This window comes from Xyrauchen texanus, chromosome 19 (genome assembly GCF_025860055.1).
Source record: "Xyrauchen texanus isolate HMW12.3.18 chromosome 19, RBS_HiC_50CHRs, whole genome shotgun sequence".
Taxonomy (NCBI): Eukaryota; Metazoa; Chordata; class Actinopteri; order Cypriniformes; family Catostomidae; genus Xyrauchen; species Xyrauchen texanus.
Window position 1 is genome coordinate 38,828,264 of NC_068294.1, and position 20,015 is coordinate 38,848,278.

The window sequence follows — 20,015 nt, forward strand, 5'->3', positions numbered from 1 at the left end:
TCATGGCAAAACATCTCCGTCGGGTTGAGGTCAGTTCATTGACTTGGCAAGAAGATTTGTTTTTCTGTTGAGGATTTACTCCTACGGAGGCTTTTGATTTTCTCTAATGCGTCTGTCTGGTAGCTGTGAATGAATCTTTAAATGAATCAATCTTTCTTGTTCACTTCCATAAACTGATGCAGATTTGCTGACCTACAGAATGAGCATGTCGTTCACAATAAGAAAAGAAAGGGGCCACATTTTTTAGCAAGGTGGAAAATATGTGGATGTTAGTACAGGATGTGTCACCCGACTTCCTAGCAATGCATGAATAAATTATGCAAATTATTAAGTGCTATTAATTTTTGTCCTTTTTGCCTGGTTTATTTATACTACTGTTGTATTTTTTGTTACTTTCACGTATTTTGCATGTAGGAATTATTGAGGGCTAATATTATACTTAATAAGTTGCTTTTGGTTGACACCGTTATTGTGGGTTAAATATTGAGGTCAGTGCATGTCTGTAGACAAGATAAATGATCAATTTAACTAATAAAACTTTAGAGGCTGTCTTTACATCATGATGCCTCAAAATTAACCCTGATATTTAATTGTGCACTCATTACACCAACATTGCTTGTGCCGGCCCAGATATCTGTGGCTTTCCTTATTAAGACGTCATAATTGTTCACTTGTAATAAAACAATGAATAAAAATATTTTTACGCAGGCTCCCAATATTTGACCCAACTTTGCAAATGACATGCACACACTAAAAAAAAAATAATTATATATATATATATATATATATATATATATATATATATATATATATATTTTTTTTTTTTTCGGCCTATTTTAAAGATTCAAGCATTTTAATGTCATAACAAAATTTCACCAAAATGAATTGTGTAATGCTTAACAAAATTAAATTGATAAATTTCATTTTATTTTATTAAAGATTACTCCGTTCAATTTGATGGAATTTTGTTATGAAATTGAAATGCGTAAATCTTAAAATTATGTTTTTGAGTGCATAAGCATAACTTTAATAATAACTATATTAGTATATAATATTAACATATATATTAGTTGTAATATATAAATTATTAAAAATAAATGATTATGATTCCAATATATATATATATTTTTTTATCATTTTATTACTTTGCCCTGACTAAAGTGTAATCCCCACTTGCCTTACACTTCACACATACCAGTTATCCTCTAAGAATAAAGATATTTAGTATTGTATTTAATAATCTCTGGTATTAATTGTACTATTTGTGTTTTGAATGAACTTTTGTCAATTATTTATATAAAGTTTCAACTAGCGAGACATTGTCATGTGGTACCTGTTACTTTTCTCCGCGCTAATAAGGATAGACCAGTCACAGTCGTTTGTTATGGTTGAGGCGACTTGCCAATTGTATGTCAGGTACCATTAGATAAAATTTAATAGATTTAAAGGATTATACATTGTACTGTACAAATGCCTCCAGTAATACACAGGCTTGTAAACGTCCTGAGATTTTAATATTTGATTTTGTGCGCCCCCTGGAGGAAGAGCAGCAGCCTCATCATCTTCCATCTTCCTCTCTGGAGGATTCTGCATATCCCATCATGCAACGCTGTTTGAGCGGCAGACAGTGCATCTCAACGTGTTCTGAATCAGGACATGCAGCACTTCCATTAGATCAAAAACAACCAGCCTTGGGTGAATTTTAATTCAGTGGATTAATTAATTATATTTTAGCTTTATTTTAAAAGCGGAAGTGCGTCTGTTCGAGAGAGATGTCTTTGGTTTGTGCGAGTAAGTTTGCTTCGTTTCTGTTAGCATGAGTGATCCGCAATGAATGGTTAGTCATTGTTGTGTAGTATTAGCTGAAACTTTGCATTGAGGATAATTCTCTTCCTTGAGGTTTTCATGATGCTTTCCTGCTTTCTATTAAAACAATATTTATTGTATTTATATATTTTGGTCTGAAGTAGAAACAAAAGTCGTTATAAGTGCATACATTTAGGACTGGAAGTTCTGCATGCTATATGACTTATGATTGAGGTCTTCTTAAAACTTGGAGAAATGTTTTTATTTTGGGAGACAGAGTATTATCAAAACCACAGGCCAAATAAAGTTGATAAATTTTGTTGTTGGAAAGCAAAACGTATAAATCATAATATCAGAATAAACAAACTTGAACACACATTTACATTACTTTATACCCCTGTTTAAAGCATTTATAATGTCTAGAATCATTTGAATATAAATATTACAAAGTAATAATCTGGTATATGATCTTCTACAAATATGTATTCAAATGTACAGTTCATTTATGTGTTCCTCTTTTGTAAGTCGCTTTGGATAAAAGCGTCTGCCAAATGAATAAACGTAAATGTGTGCATATATGTACTTGTTCAAAATACACTGATTTGGGAAAGTGATATACATGTGTGGAAAAAGGCAATTTTTGTTATTTATTTTTTAGATATACACTGGCGGTCAAAAGTTGGAAATAATGTACAGATTTTGTGCTTATGGAAAGAAATTGGTACTATTATTTTCCAAAGTGGCATTCAACTGATCACAATGTATATGCAGGAAATTAATAATGTGAAAAATTACTATTACAATTAAAAAAAAATAGTAATAATTCTGAACTTCTTAAACTGTCTTGTCGGGCACTTCTCACGCACCTTACAGTCTAGCTGATCCAACAAAAGCTCAATAGGGTTAAGATCCATAACATTCTTTTCCAATTATCTGTTGTCCAATGTCTGTGTTTCTTTGCCCACTCTAATCTTTTCTTTATGTTTTTCTGTTTCAAATGTGGCTTTTTCTTTGCAATTCTTCCCATAAGGCCTCCTGAGTCTTCTCATACTGTTGTACATGAAACTGGTGTTGAGCGGGTAGAATTCAATGAAGCTGTCAGCTGAGGACATGTGAGGGGTCTGTTTCTCAAACTAGAGACGCTGATGTACTTATCCTCTTGTTAATTTGTACATCTGGCCTTCCACATCTTTCTGTCCTTGTTAGAGCCAGTTGTCCTTTGTCTTTGAAGACAGTAGTGTTCCTCAAAACAGTGATTGACTGACGTGTTTCTAGGGAAAGCGGTTTCTTTTTTTACCTACACGCTAGTCTGTTGCATACTGTGTCAACTCAAAAACAAATACAACGTTAAGTTTCATTTAACGAACCAAATAGCTTTCAGCTGTGTTTGAGATAATTGCAAGTGATTTTCTAGTACCAAATTATCAATTTAGCATGATTACTCAAGGATAAGGTGTTGGAGTGATAACTGCTGGAAATGGGGCCTGTCAAGATTTGATTAAAAAATACTTTTTTCAAATAGTGATTGTACTATTTTTCACATTATTAATGTCCTGACTATACTTTGTGATCAGCTGAATGCCACTTTGGTGAATAAATGTAAGAATTTCCTTCCAAAATCTGTACATTATTCCAAACTTTTGGCTGCTAGTGTATGTTGCAAGCAGTGGTTGATGGACATAGGTTTTTAAATGGCCTATACCAATATCTAGATAGCAGAATGGCCCATATAAATGCCCATAAACATAATACAATTTAACAACAGCAATTCAGATGTGCTCAAAACTTCTGAAGTGAAACAAACACTTTTTTTATGCAATATTGACATAATGGAATGTTAACGCTTCTGGTTATCGGCCAAGCAAACAGGGTTATTCGCCAATGATAAAAATTGGATATTATATAATTGAACATACATATTGTATGTGTACATATATTTCTGTATATCAGATTTCTGTATGGGATAAAAAAGCAATAGTGGTGTAAATATTATTGTGTTTTACAGTGAAACATTTATTTATTCATTTTTTTGCTATTTTGCAGTGTTGGAGTTTATTAAAATATGTCTTTTTGAGGAATCAATCTCTGTCTTTTGTTTAAATGTTTTTTTATCTAAATCTCTTTCTTCAGTCTCAAATGAGGTACCAGAGCACCCTTGCGTCTCTCCTGTTTCCAATCAAGTGTTCGAGAGGCGTCTGATCGAGAAGTACATTGCAGAGAATGGAGCCGATCCTATCAGTGGACAGCCACTGTCCGAAGAGCAGCTCATTGACATTAAGGGTAAACCACTGAACTTGACATTCATGTAATGAAAAGTTGGCTCTCTATGGACACTGCTTGCATTTCAAATGTGCCAATTATCATGCATATATATTTAAGAGAGGTTTCTGGCCTGTATCAGGGTTTCAATTGTTTCAGAAAGCATGAAAGGGATTTCAAAATGCATTTTAGGTCTCACGATACATGACTTTTGAGTATAAATGGATATTCATTCTCTTTATGTTTCTTTATTTTTAGTGTCTCACCCCATTCGACCGAAGGCTCCATCTGCCACAAGTATTCCTGCTATCCTCAAATCTTTGCAAGATGAGTGGGTGAGTTCTAGAGGTCGACGATAGTGTATTTGCTGATACCAATATCAAAGGTGGTGTGAGAGGCCCATAACTGATTCATTGGCATATTGGTTTTGAAATCAATTAATAGAATGTCAATGGTTTTGTTTTGTTTTTTAATTACTTTCACAGGCACAGAAAAAGAGTCCAAAATGATTAAAATCCCAGATGCAGTTTATTGATCAAGTATTGATAAAAATCCCAATAATAACCAGACAAATTCAGATTTGGTGCATTATGTGGGACTTCTAAGGATAAACAAGCCCAAAACACACTGGGGACTCCTATTTTGTAAATATAAAGTGATGAAAAAACTATCAGCAACTATTGGCATTGATTTTTGCTGATAACCGATAGCTCCAAAGTTTCTCGAGAAAAAAAATTGTACAGTTCGCCACCCACGGTTCGGGCGTCACGGTCAGTTCACCTCAAGTTTAATGATGCATCTGGAGCACAAGGTTTGGTGGAAACAAAGCTTCAAAAAGACGAGCACAATTAAAAACTAATGCATGGCTCAGTAGATGGATATGCTTACTTCCCCTGTGTTTCACGTGGGTCTTGATGACATCACAGTTCTGCATTTGTGTGTAGTTGAAAATGGCAAGCGGAGAAAACGAGCCGCTGGTAGAGAAGCTCTCTGAGTTTCTGCTTTCTGGGAACATTTCCTTTTGCAGTCAATTACAACAGCAATGGTCAAAAAACGTATATTAAACAAAGTTTGCAGACATTGCTCGACGCTAGTGCGGTATACTGGAAATATATGTCAATAATGCGTGCAAGGTTTTATAATGCGCTTTGACAAAAGGCGGTAAAATGTTGTTCATCATCAATAAATTATTAATCGTTTACGCCGACACCATTCAAGGAAAGAGCCACAGATGAGTGTAAACTGCACATACTCTGTACCATTTTTAGAATGCACTCAGTGCTAATTTGGACAAACACTTATAACTAAAGCGCTAGGGGTATTCATTGCCATGTGTAGGATTTCCTCGTATGATTAAATTACTCGAACCGCATTATCACAACATCCCCTCTCGTGTCCATTTTAATAGCAAGGTATTCCTTCAATAGTGATGTACAACTTCTGAATGTTGAATATATGTTGAGTTGAGTTTGAAATGCACTTTATTTTGATGCATGTTGTGTAATAGTGTGGGTATAATATAAGATACGTTTTCTTTTTTAGTTAAGGACCCTGACTAAAATTAACCATATTACTGTATAATACATAATGCTGTAGTAACAATGACTATAATAACCATGACTGCTGTCACCATAGTTTTCTTACAAAAATATATTTCTGCCATATATTGTAACCATGACATTAACCTTGCTGATTTTGTGATTTTTATTAAGGCCTGTTGAAGTGTTTACCACAAAGTATTTTTTCTTTGGGTTTGGCAGTATATATATATATATATATATATATATATATATGCAGTTATATATTATTATTTTTCCTGAACATTGCAAATACCGTACCAAAACCATGATCCGAACTGTGAGAAATTCTAAACGTTACACCCCTGTTCCAAAGGGCAGCACCAATAAATCGGTTAATTTGATATATTGGTCTACCTCTAGTGTGTTCCCTGTCACCACATGAATATATGCAGGACATATTATAAAACTTATTAGCTTGGCTCATGAATATTAATTAGGAGATGTAACATTGGCACAGTAGTACTTGCATGTGTGGTGTCTATCTGCAGTTTGTTAAGTCTAAGTATGTTTTTCTCTATTTAATTTCTATCTTTCAGGACGCCGTAATGTTGCATAGTTTTACATTGAGGCAGCAGTTGCAAACCACCCGACAGGAGCTGTCTCATGCCCTCTACCAGCACGATGCAGCCTGCAGAGTCATTGCACGTCTCACTAAAGAGGTCACTGCAGCCAGAGAGGGTAAGAGCAGCTTTTAAAAAGCATCCAATCAGCATTTGAGATAATGGATACATGGCTTTCACTAACGTGATCATTATTCTGCTTGCAGCCTTGGCTACTCTCAAACCTCAGGCTGGACTGGTTGCTCCACAGGCTACTCCCGCGTCCCAACCCGCTGCTGTGGTTAGTAACTGCCCTAGACTATTATTATATATGCACAAAACAATCCAGTGGAATGATTTTTCAAATGTTTCAAAACTGTTTTGATGTCTCAGGGTGCTGGAGGTGAAGCCATGGAGATCAGTGAGCAGGTTGGAATGTCTTCGGAGATCATTCAGAAGGTACGTTTAAGCACACGTGGACCTCATGGTACAAAAACCTCCATAGACTTCATCAGTTACATTTATACAAGCCACTAATTGTTGAAATCAATATGACCTTCTGTCTTTTAGCTCCAAGACAAGGCCACTGTCCTGACCACAGAGAGAAAGAAGGTGAAGATTTTAATTACAAAGCTTGCATTTGTTTTATAAATTAGTTTTAGAAGGACGCATTTTACCATTACGTTTATGTGTTGAAAGAAGAAACAGCTCTTTCTTTCTTTCTCCACTTGGTTTTGTATTTTAGAGAGGAAAGACCGTGCCAGAGGAGCTGGTCAGAGCAGAAGATCTCAGCAAGTACCACCAAGTGGCATCCCATGCTGTGAGTACACACATTTACATACATATGTCAGAGTTCATTTCCCGCTGTAATGGACAACCTGGAAATAGGCCTGCACAATTAATTCGAAATCGTGACATGACCTTGTGCGATTATTCAGTTGTAAAGGGTTGCAATTTAATTAAAATAGATATATAGTCTGCTCGCTTTAAAGTAGGGATGTGCACGAGTAGTCGAATATTTGAAAATTCGTTCTGCAATAATTATTCGAATAGTAAAAATAATATTCGAATTTGGCAAAGTTTTGCTTTGCTGGCCATATACAGTGAGATGCATATTAAATCCTGAACACACAAACTAAAACTGGCAGTTAGAACAGAATGCACTGGGTGGCGCTGTTGAGTGTGGACACAAGTTGATCACATTTGTTGAGCAAACGGTTCCGTCAGTACGTTCAGATGGACACCAAAAAAGCGGGTTATTGTGAGAATGTGGCTTACAGTGAGAAAGCTGTGTTCCTGTTTAAATGTACTGGATAAGCGGTGTACACTTAACACTCGTATATGTGAAGTTCGTCAGAAAGAAGCGTCCCCGTAGCAACGTAATCCCTGCAACGCTTCTGTAAACAACAAACATGGCATCCGAGAAAGGCTTTGCTAGCTGAGGCACATTCCATCATTTAAACTGGTGTGTATAAATGAGTATAGTTTATTGAGCACATGGATATGCTTGTTTTTCTCAAGAAAACATGACATGAGATACAATATAAACAACTATTATATGCCGAGTGTTTATACTCATCCTGTATGTTAACTGCGTAAGTCTACTTCATTAGCAGGTTTTTTTGCTTTGCTTTGCATGAACTTAAATGCTTTCATTCTATTCTTTTTTTGTTTTCACACATTGCTATATATATATATATATATAAACAAATGACATAAGCTTGTTTTGAATATAGAATATAGAAGCTTGATTTTTTTTTTTAAAGGTGACGCAACCTTTATGACTTATTTTACAAGGTCTCTTTCTCATTAATTACCTTCATTTAAATAATAGAATATTCTAATATAAAAGAAAATTATGAGCTTAAATATTCGAATACCAAATTATTGATGAATGCCCATCCCTACTTCAAAGTTTATTTGAGTTGCTCTTTCCAGTCTATATTAACCCTCTGGGGTCGCGGACGCGCCGGCACGTCCTGCAGGATTTCTTTCCTCATAACAGCGTAAAGAACTTAAAATACTTGGGCATACAAGTAAGTGTAAGACATCATTAGAAACTATAAAGGGTCTACTTTTGTGTTCATTCAAAATAACAACAAAATCTTGTGCTTTTGTAAAATAAAGAAAATATATAGGGTGCTTTCAGCCATCTCTGTCTCTGCGAGCATACAGTATTTCTGAAACACGTCACAAAAATGAACAAACTCTGCGAATACTTATCACACAAACATGAAATATATGTCTAAAGAAAGCTTAAAATGTCTACTTTTAGATAAAACAAATCAATTTAATTAAATGCAATGTAAGCTGTATGAAACAAAGTGAAGTACATTTTCTCCTGGCCCAGCTAATTATCCCTATTGTGATCATATTGTGATCATACAGGTCCTTCTCAAAAAATTAGCATATTTCATCCGACCAATAAAAGAAGTGTTTTTAATACCAAAAAAAAGTCAACCTTCAAATAATTATGTTCAGTTATGCACTCAATACTTGGTCGGGAATCCTTTTGCAGAAATGACTGCTTCAGTGCGGCGTGGCATGGAGGCAATCAGCCTGTGGCACTGCTGAGGTGTTATGGAGGCCCAGGATGCTTCGATAAGCGCCTTAAGCTCATCCAGAGTGTTGGGTCTTATGTCTCTCAACTTTCTCTTCACAATATCCCACAGATTCTCTATGGGGTTCAGGTCAGGAGAGTTGGCAGGCCAATTGAGCACAGTAATACCATGGTCAGAAAACCATTTACCAGTGGTTTTGGCACTGTGAGCAGGTGCCAGGTTGTGCTGAAAAATGAAATCTTCATCTCCATAAAGCTTTTCAGCAGATGGAAGCATGAGGTGCTCCAAAATCTCCTGATAGCTAGCTGCATTGACCCTGCCCTTGATAAAACACAGTGGACCAACACCAGCAGCTGACATGGCACCCCAGACCATCACTGACTGTGGGTACTTGACACTGGACTTCAGGAATTTTGGCATTTCCTTCTCCCCAGTCTTCCTCCAGACTCTGGCACCTTGATTTCCGAATGACATGCAAAATTTGCTTTCATCCGAAAAAAGTACTTTGGACCACTGAGCAACAGTCCAGTGCTGCTTCTCTGTAGCCCAGGTCAGGCGCTTCTGCCGCTGTTTCTGGTTCAAAAGTGGCTTGACCTGGGGAATGCGGGATGTTTCTACTCCAGACTCAGTCCACTGCTTCCGCGAGGTCCCCAAGGTCTGGAATCGGGTCCTTCTCCACAATCTTCCTCAGGGTCCGGTCACCTCTTCTCGTTGTGCAGCGTTTTTGCCACACTTTTGCCTTCCCACAGACTTCCCACTGAGGTGCCTTGATACAGCACACTGGGAACAGCCTATTTGTTCAGAAATTTCTTTCTGTGTCTTACCCTCTTGCTTGAGGGTGTCAATGATGGCCTTCTAGACAGCAGTCAGGTCGGCAGTCTTACCCATGATTGCGGTTTTGAGTAATGAAACAGGCTGGGAGTTTTTAAAAGCCTCAGGAATCTTTTGCAGGTGTTTACAGTTAATTAGTTGATTCAGATGATTAGGTTAATAGCTTGTTTAGAGACCCTTTTCATAATATGCTAATTTTTTGAGATAGGAATTTTGGGTTTTCATGAGCTGTATGCCAAAATCATCAGTATTAAAACAATAAAAGACCTGAAATATTTCAGTTGGTGTGCAATGAATCTAAAATATATGAAAGTTTAATTTTTATCATTACATTATGGAAAATAATGACCTTTATCACAATATGCTAATTTTTTGAGAAGGACCTGTATGTATGTATGTATGTATGTATGTATATATGTATATATATATATATATATATATATATATATATATATATATAATATTTTTTTATACAATTTATTCCTGTGATGTAAAGCTGAATTTTCAGCATCATCACTCCGATCTTCAGTGTCACATGATCCTTCAGAAATCATTCTAATATGCTGGTTTTCTGCTCAAGAAACATTTATTATTGTTATTATCAATGTTGAAAACAGTTGTGTACAATTTGTTTCAGGATTCTTTGTGAATAGAAAGTTAAAAATAACAACATTTATCTAAAATAGAAAGGTTTTGTAACATTATACACTACCGCTCAATAGTTTGAGGTTAGTAAGACATTTTTTTTGTTTGTTTTTTTGGGAAGAAATTAATACTTTTATTCAGCAAAGATGCATTATATTGATCAAAAGTTACAGTGAAGGCATTTATAATGTTACAAAAGCTTTCTATTTCAGATAAATTCTGTTATTTTGAACTTTCTATTCATCAAAGAATCCTGAATTTTTTTATATATTGTGTAAATGCTCTATATTTGATATTAAATTTGATTCTGTTGCTAGGGGAGGGCTCTTTGTTTCCTCAGGTGTGAATCACATCAATATTCATGATCATTCACGCCTCCTCGTATATGGCCTTTCTAACTCTAAAAGTGTCTTACAAAAGTTCAATTACTATATTGTTTTGTATGAATGACTGATCAGGATGGTTTTCACATCATTTTGAATCAAAAACTAGACTACAAGATCCAGTTTTCAAAAGTCTTGTGAACAAATGTTTAGTATGTGTTATATGACCTTATTTCAGTGACTTATACATAGTTTTTTCAAAAAACACGCATAAACGTTATTTTCTCAAGAATACAAAGATGTACATACATGTTGCTTACATATTGTAGCCCAGTTTGTGTTGAATACAGTGTTCTCAGACTTAACATCAGTATGTTTTTAAGCAACTAAAAAAGCACAAATGTCAAGGCATGTCAACTTCTCCAGGGCCCAAAAACACCCTCAGACCCCAGATGGTTAAGTTAGAGCATTATTAGCGTTTACAGAGTGAAAATCTGTGAAAAACATACACAACAAATTGTGTATCATAATCCTAGTTCAAATCGCAACATTTTTCAAAATAATCGCAATGTGACTTTTTGTCCAAAAGCCCTACCTGGAAATATTAGGGCATTTTAAGTCAATTTAAGGCCTAGAAGAGTCATGAATTATTTTTTTTTTTTTAAGTAAAAATCGTGGACATTTTTTTTTGGACATTGTGCTCTAAAATATTTCTTTGCACATTATTTTAAATAAAGAATAATTTCAGTCTTTCAAAATCTAATGACTTGCTCCACCACTAAATCATTCCTTGTCTGCAGACATCACCAGTTTCTCCTATTTATCAAAAATAAGCTAATTTTAATTATCTAATCAATTTCCAATAGACAAAATCAAGCCACACCCTACCTTTTATTTTTATTATCTATACTGTTGCACTCAAATTAGGGCTGGGTTATATGACTAAAAAAAAATCTCTATATTTTTGAGCCTATTAGATATTTATCTCAATAATTATGTATTCGCTCCGAAATGGCTGTTGTGGTTTTGTTTGTTTGTTTTTTGTTGTTGTTTTTCTTTTTTTTTTTTTATTCAAAGGAACCATCATTTCATCCAAGCAACCATTTATAGAAGCTGATTCAATATTTTAAGGCATTAAATAAAAGCCTATTTGAAAGTAATAAAGGCTAGTTTCCCCACAGTTTTTAACTAAATGAACACAAGGGAGAATGAGATTTAATCATTGTCATTGAAATGCACTTTTATATACTGTATATATATATTTATATACAGTGATGCATAGGCCAACATTTTTTGGAATGAACATGGTGTGAAAAACGACTTATTCTTCAGAACCCAGTTGAATATTGCATTATACTAGATAAATATTGTGGGACCCAGTCAAGTTTATAAGTGTAATACAGTATAATACTGAATTATCTATATTATTTTAAGGATTAGATCTGTTTTGTATAAAAGTACTATATTTTTGTCCCATTTAATTCACGTTCACCTGGAGCTTTTAATTTGACAATGAAAGTGCAGCGATAGTGATTATTTGACAGTTTACAGTGTTATGCATCTGGTGAAACTCTGTCACCTCCTGCTTTTCGGTTCTACTGTGGGTTTGTAAAATAACTTGTAGCAGATACTGAAGTTTGGAATTGTGTGAATGCTTGAACCTTCAGTACTTTTCTTTCACAATGCATGTTAGCTGCTCCAAAAGCGCTAAAATCACGAGCCCGTGAGCCCCGCACGCGCACAACAGTGCGTCACCCATTTATTCTTAAGCGCGCACATACCATGTTTGTCTGTCTTTAATCGCAGCCTTTTGCAGTTTAATAATCACAAATGACCATATCGCCTTTTGGAGTTATTTAAATTAATTGTGCAGCCATGACATTTTGTGAAATTAGTCTAATGATGCTCTGTTTATGAAACATATTGGCCAACTAAAAAGCACATTAAAATAAAATGTTAAGTTTTTCCTGCACTACATCTGTCTATTTTTCTCATTAGGGTCTTCATAGTGCCAGTATCCCAGGAATCCTTTCTCTGGATCTTTGCCCAACAGACACCAACAAAGTCCTCACCGGTATGTACAAACACACATACGTACGGTCTAGAGCTGCAACAACTAATCGATAATGAAAATCATCAACAACAAATATCATTATCGGTTAGTTGGATATTTGCAGCGAGCACATAGATGCTCTGTCAGTGACGTCACTTTAAATCCTAGTGAAACTCTTTTGAAAAGTGACAAATTGGAGTGGAAAAAACAGGACCTAAGATCTCCAGTGCACATAGCACTGAGCAAGCGCACGCGCATACACGTCAATCAAACAGATCGCAATGGAGAAATGGAGCGCAATCATTTTGATCAATCTCATGCAACATCATATCACGATTGCAGTTTCAATGTAATCAGTCGTGCAGCTTTTATGGATGCCACACTGATGTCTCAAGGTCAAAATGTGCCAGTTTTGGAAGCGTTTTAGATCGTTTCTCATCATGTAAGTGCATGTAATACAGTGAGCTCTGCCGGTATGAGACTTTTCAGCGCAAGAGTGAATCTGAACTGCATTTACAAATGATTGTACTATGTTAAGCTGTATATAAGGCTTATTAAAATGTATAATAATGCTTAGGGTCCTGATATTTGATAGTCCTGATATGCCAAATGTAAAGTGTGATTTCACTAGTAAATGTATACTATGGCAAACATTGTTGCTGGATAAGCATACACTACCATTAAACATTTATTATAGAAAAGAATACTGCAGAAACATGTAATCAGTGACAGTACTATTTCAAAACTTTCATTATTAATTTAAAATGCTTAAATGTGTGCAATCAGTGTAATCAGACAGTGTCCAAGCATATGTATCTAAAATAGTTATGTATTTTTCAGCTGGGCAGAATTATTAATATTTCTATTCTGGTGTCACTATTTCCCTCTGCTTGTGTGGTTTTTCTTTTTATTTTTGTCCCACTCCATTCCTGATGAATTATTTGACTCTAATGAAGAGTATTTTAAAGTTTTACAAGTAAATTAAATGAAATAATATGGATATGTCCTGAAAGTAATAATAAAAGGTATACACTTCCATAGAAACTTCAATCTGTCATACATGCTCTCGCTTGTCAGGTGGCACGGATAAGAATGTGGTGGTGTTTGACCGTAGAGAGGAGCAGATTGTTGCCACCCTCAAAGGACACACCAAAAAGGTCTCATCTGTCATTTACCACCCCGCTCAGGTAATATCTCTCTTTCTCTCTCTTATTTATATATATATATATATATATATTTTTTTTTACACAGTATCTCCCAAAAGTGAGTACACCCCTCACATTTTTGTAAATATTTGATTATATCTTTTCATGTGACAACACTGAAGAAATGACACTTTGCTACAATGTAAAGTAGTGAGTGTACAGCTTGTAAACAGTGTACATTTTCTGTCCCCTCAAAATAACTCAACACACAGCCATTAATGTCTAAACTGCTGGCAATAAAAGTGAGTACACCCCTAAGTGAAAATGTCCAAATTGGGCCCAATTAGCCATTTTCCTTCCCGGCGTCATGTGACTCGTTATTCACATGACGCATGAACAATGTCTCAGGTGTGAATGGGGAGCAGGTGTGTTAAATTTGGTGTCATCGCTCTCACACTCCCTCATACTGGTCACTGGAAGTTCAACATGACACCTCGTGGCAAAGAACTCTCTGAGGATCTGAAAAAAAGAATTGTTGCTCTACATAAAGATGGCCTAGGCTATAAGAGTGCCAAGACACTGAGCTGCAGCACGGTGGCCAAGACCATACAGCAGTTTAACAGTACAGGTTCCACTCAGAACAGGCCTCGCCATGGTCGACCAAAGAAGTTGAGTGCACATGCTCAGCGTCATATCCAGAGGTTGTCTTTGGGAAATGGACGTATGAGTGCTGCCAGCATTGCTGCAGAGGTTAAAGCGGTGGGGGGTCAGCCTCTCAATGCTCAGACCATACGCCGCAGACTGCATCAAATTGGTCTGAATGGCTGTGGTCCCAGAAGGAAGCCTCTTGTAAAGATGATGCACAAGAAAGCCCGCAAACTGTTTGCTGAAGACAAGCAGACTAAGGACATGGATTACTGGAACCATGTCCTGTGGTCTGATGAGACCAAGATAAACTTGTTTGGTTCAGATGGTTTCAAGCGTGTGTGGCGGAAACCAGGTGAGGAGTACAAAGACAAGTGTGTCTTGTCTACAGTCAAGCCTATTGTGCATCTGTGGGGCATCCTCAAATGGAAGGTAGAGGAGCACAAGGTCTCTAACATCCACCAGCTCTGTGATGTCATCATGGAGGAGTGGAAGAGGACTCCAGTGGCAACCTGTGAAGCTCTGGGTGAACTCCATGCCCACGAGGGTTAAAGCAGTGCTGGAAAACAATGGTGGCCACACAAAATATTGACACTTTGGGCCCAATTTGGACATTTTCACTTAGGGGTGTACTAACTTTTGTTGCCAGCGGTTTAGACATTAATGGCTGTGTGTTGAGTTTTTTTGAGGGGACAGCAAATTTACACTGTTTACAAGCTGTACGCTCACTACTTAACATTGTAGCAAAGTGTAATTTCTTCAGTGTTGTCACATGAAAAGATATAATCAAATATTTACAAAAAATGTGAGGGGTGTACTCACTTTTGTGAGATACTGTATGTATGTATGTATATATATATATATATATATATATATATATATATATATATATATATATATATATATTTATATTTATATGAGCACATTCACAGTTTGTCTGATTTTCACTCATTTCTCTTCATGTGTCTGTCAGTCGGTTGTGTTCTCGGCATCTCCAGACAGCACTATCCGTGTGTGGTCTGTTACCGGGGGCAACTGTGTGCAGGTGATCAGGGCTCACGAGGCGGGCGTTACCGGCCTCTCGCTACACGCTACTGGAGACTATTTACTGAGCTCATCTGAGGACCAGGTAACACACACTTACCTGCCTCGCACTAGGTAAAGGAAGAGTTTACAAATGTTATTTTACTCATGTCGTTATGTATTGTTTTCTAGTACTGGGCCTTCTCTGATATCCAAACTGGACGTGTGCTGACCAAAGTCACTGATGAGACCGCTGGATGTGGTATGTATTACTCTGTATGCTAGGGCTGGCAGGTATACTGAATATGTATATACATTTATTAATTTTTTTAACACAAAGCAATATAAAATATTAAACCATGAACAATTAATATACAATGAATATAAGCAATTGAATCAACAATTTGTTTGCGATAGCACAGAAGTCTCTGCGTTTTATATTGGTTCATTTAAATAAAAACAGTGTGGAAAACATGCTTTGGTAATTTTAAACAAGATTTTGACTATTTTACTTATTGCATTAAACATTTTGAATATTCATGGCTTAATTGGCTAAAAATAAAGATCCTTCTGAGCCATTTCAGAGCGCATATACAGTATATACACTGATCAACCACAACATTAAAACCTCCTGCCTAATATTGTGTAGGTCCCCCCTCGTGCCACCAAAACGGCACCAACCCGCATCTCAGAATAGCATTTTGAGATTATATTCTTCTCACCACTATTGTACAGAGCAGTTATCTGTGTTACCATAGACTTTGCCAGTTCAAACAGATCTAGCAGTTTGACCTGTTGACCTCTCTTATCAACAAGGTGTTTTCACAATTTTTTTGACTTTCAGTGGAGAAAAAATAAATAATACATTTCCTGTGATGCATATACATCACTGTTGGACATTGTTAGTTGACAAATTAAACTAGTGAGAGTGTTTAACAACTTGACTTTAGAAGTTTAGTGCCAGAATTTGAAGAAACACCCATATATTTCCTAATTTCAGATTGAAAACGAACCATTTTTCTAACGTTTCCTCTTTTACCTCAGCACTGACCTGTGCTCAGTTCCATCCTGACGGTCTGATTTTCGGCACTGGCACTGCAGATTCTCAGATTAAGATCTGGGATCTGAAGGAAAGGACCAATGTAGCCAATTTCCCTGGCCATTCTGGTCCTGTGACTGCCATCGCCTTCTCTGAGAATGGATACTATTTGGCCACTGGTAGGTGATGTGACCCAAACATGTGTTGGAATAAGATTTTAATCTTTTGGTGTGTGTTTTCCGATTTCATTCCTCTGTTTCCCTTGTAGGTGCTCAGGACAGTTCACTGAAACTGTGGGATTTGAGGAAGCTGAAGAACTTTAAGACAATCACTTTGGACAACAATTATGAGGTCTGCTGTTTTATTAAATGCCTCAGATATCATTATGTTTGACTTTTTGGACCAATTTCACTGTCAAATTCTTGGCTTTTTGTCTTTCTCCTGTAGGTGAAATCTCTGGTCTTTGATCAAAGTGGAACGTATCTGGCTGTTGGAGGATCAGACATCAGAGTTTATATCTGTAAACAATGGTCTGAAGTCCTCAACTTCTCTGGTGAGATTGATAGTTGTCTGTGTGTGACCATTTTGTTATCTGCCCAACATTTGAAGTCAACATGAACTCACAATTGGCCCTATTTACTAGTGGTTGACCGATATGGGTTTTCCAATGGCTGCTACCGATATGTTGAGAGAAGGATGACCAATATAAATGTAAATTAACATAATACAATTTAACAAAAGCAAATCAGATGTGCACAACATTTCTAAAGTGAAACACTTATGCAATATTTACTCAAATTTGCATAAACTTGAAAAGAAAAAAAACTTGAAAACAGAAAGTGTTGACTATCCATTGACAAATCTATTGGTAGATTTTGGAACAGACACAATGTTTACACTTCTGTTAATTGGCCAAGCAAACAAGGTTATTGGCCGATGCTGATAATTGCAAAATGGCCAAATATTTATCACCTATAACACATTACTAGTCTTTTTATTATTTGTTCTTCAGTGCCCATCTTTGTAATTTTTCATGGTAAATGGTCTGCACTTATATAGCGCTTTTTTTTTTTAACCTTAGAGGTTACAAAGCACTTTACACTGTGTCCCAATCACACATTCACACACCAATGGCGGCAGTGCTGCCATGCAAGGCACTAGCCTGCCATTGGGAGCATCTTGGGGTTCAGTGTCATGCCCAAGGACACTTCCGCATGTGGAGTCGTGTGGGCCAGAAATCGAACCACCAACATGCGATTAGCAGCCGACCCGCTATACCACCTGAGCCACAGCCTCAAACTTTCCTTTTTGGTACAGTCATTTGGATTTTCCTTTTTGCCAATAGCAAAATGGCTATATGCATAATTTTAGCAAACTCTAAGGCCAAATTTCATTCTGGTATGGAAGACTTAATTTTTTTAGAATCCAGTCAATTCCAGATGGATACATTTATCTCCCCAGTTATTTTTATTTTTTTCTCATTGCATTCACAACCCCATTGTAATTACGTAATATTCAGTTTCATGTTGACAAGTTTCAGTTTCATTAAAGGTGGGGTATGTGATTTGCAAAACGGCCGGCAGATTTTGAAAATACACAACTCTAAGGTCCTACCTTCTCTCCTCCAACGCTGGCCCTGACTCCACCCATTCGAAAAACATGGACGCGCAATCATGCACGGAGCGAAAACTCAGATGCGCAGTGTTCTAGCAGTGTTCTAGACTCACTAGTCAAACAGTGCATTCACCTGTCAGACAATTTTTCAGAGCAAATTGTTGACACAGCAGGAGGAGGGGTTCGCATACCACTCTTGAAAGGTGTAGAGCTGATTTTCTCATAACTGTAAAAAAAAAGAACATAGCCAGCCCTGGCGTCTGTACAGCGGTCTTCTATTCAAAACAGGATTCATAGAAATGTGGAACAACCCCACTAGCACTATAAAAGCTCTATTCTCCATACATAAATACAATCGCTTCCTGTTACTGGGTCACGAGCTTTGAGTATGCGTACGAATGGGACACGCCAGCCAGGGTGGTGGGGGAGGGGGCATGGTACGACCGTTTGATTGACACATTTTCTGTCCAATGATTCTAGATGGTCTTGAAAATGATTGGCTGGAGTTTTTGAGTCCTGCCCGCTCCACAGATGATTAAATTGCTTAATTTTCATTTCAGTGCTTCTAATTTACAGCCAGTAAGTGGGTTAGGAATAGGATTTCAAGTTATTTTGAAAAAATGGTCAAAAAAGAAAATCACATACCCCACCTTTAAGTTGTTGGAAATGGTCTTCTATCATAAAGATCCAAGTTGTCATATCAGCTAATTAATTTGATTATTATTTATTTATTTATTTTTCAGACAATTAATCTGACTTTTTTTTTTCTCTTTCCCTCTCTCCTTTAGATCACTCTGGTGTGGTGACTGGTGTGGCTTTCGGTGAGCATGCCCAGTTCCTGGCTTCCACTGGCATGGACAGAAGTCTCAAATTCTACAGCTTGTAGTAGAAATAGCAACAGTTCAGGGGAAATGTTGATGTGATAATTTTCCTACAATTGCAATGGAAATTCCTCCACTAAAATAACATGACCTGTCAGTTATCAGATTGTGCATGTGTATACATAGATATACATTCACTAACAAATGCATAGTAGTGGTTACATTATTTCACAGATGCGTACAATACCCTATGACATCAGTAACTTCTATTTTGCCGGATGATGGTTGATTTTAATTGTATTTTTTATGTTTACCTTTTATGCTTAAATTGTAGCTTGGAAACTTTGTTAGTGTCCCTTGACTTTTTATTTTATTTTTTTATCATTTTGTGGGCAGTAACAACAATGTGAAATGGACTCCAATAAAGTATCATTTGTTTCTATAAACTTTTCGAGAATCAAGTAATTTCTGTGACACCGCGACGGAAATGCTGAAATAATCAAACTGAGAAAGATTCTTAAAACCTTCCCCCATCTTCCATTGGTTTTACAAACTGATAGCCCCACCCTGAACTCACAGCAGTGGTCGAGCTGTGTCATTCATATCTATGAAGAAGGCTCTACCAGATTGGTTAAGGTTGGGTTGCAGTTTGTTTCTCCGACCAATTAGTTTGTTGTTCTTTCCTCATGAATATAAATGACTCTTCCCTGTCATCCTATGTTAAAGTTTGCAGACCACATGTTTTTTTTATGCATTTGATAGACACTTTTATCTGAAGCGGCTTACAGTGCACTTATTACAGACAATCCCTTGGAGCAACCTGGAGTTAAGTGTCTTGCTCAAGGATACAATGGTGGTGGCTGTGTGGATCAAACCAGCAACCTTCTGCTCTGAAGTTTTGCTACTGAAGTTCTGTTTTCTTCCTTTAGAGGGTGACAAATACAGGGGCAGAAATCTATATTGCTATTTTATTGAAGGGATATTCGTAGGTTGACTGTAAAAGGTCTTGACCAATGCATAGTGCACAAAAAAGAAAATTCTTTATGACTACTGTAGCTGAAGAAAGGAAGAATTGTAACCTACCCACCCAACATACACCCAAAAAATCTGAGGACATATTCTGGTGCAATA

General features: G+C 36.6%; 1 protein-coding gene across 1 annotated transcript; it reads left to right on the top strand.

Annotated features, from left to right (window-relative positions):
* The first annotated feature begins 1,613 nt into the window (after nt 1-1,613).
* On the top strand, nt 1,614-19,299 carry LOC127660023 (pre-mRNA-processing factor 19-like). Its single transcript, XM_052150074.1, has 16 exons — nt 1,614-1,791; nt 3,937-4,086; nt 4,324-4,400; nt 6,182-6,323; nt 6,412-6,485; nt 6,578-6,643; nt 6,755-6,796; nt 6,930-7,004; nt 12,543-12,618; nt 13,675-13,784; nt 15,361-15,516; nt 15,603-15,672; nt 16,455-16,628; nt 16,718-16,800; nt 16,897-17,002; nt 18,852-19,299. Exons 1-16 carry the CDS (start codon nt 1,773-1,775, stop codon nt 18,947-18,949), a joined length of 1,518 nt encoding a protein of 505 aa, XP_052006034.1. The 5' UTR covers nt 1,614-1,772; the 3' UTR covers nt 18,950-19,299.
* Nucleotides 19,300-20,015: the final 716 nt, after the last annotated feature.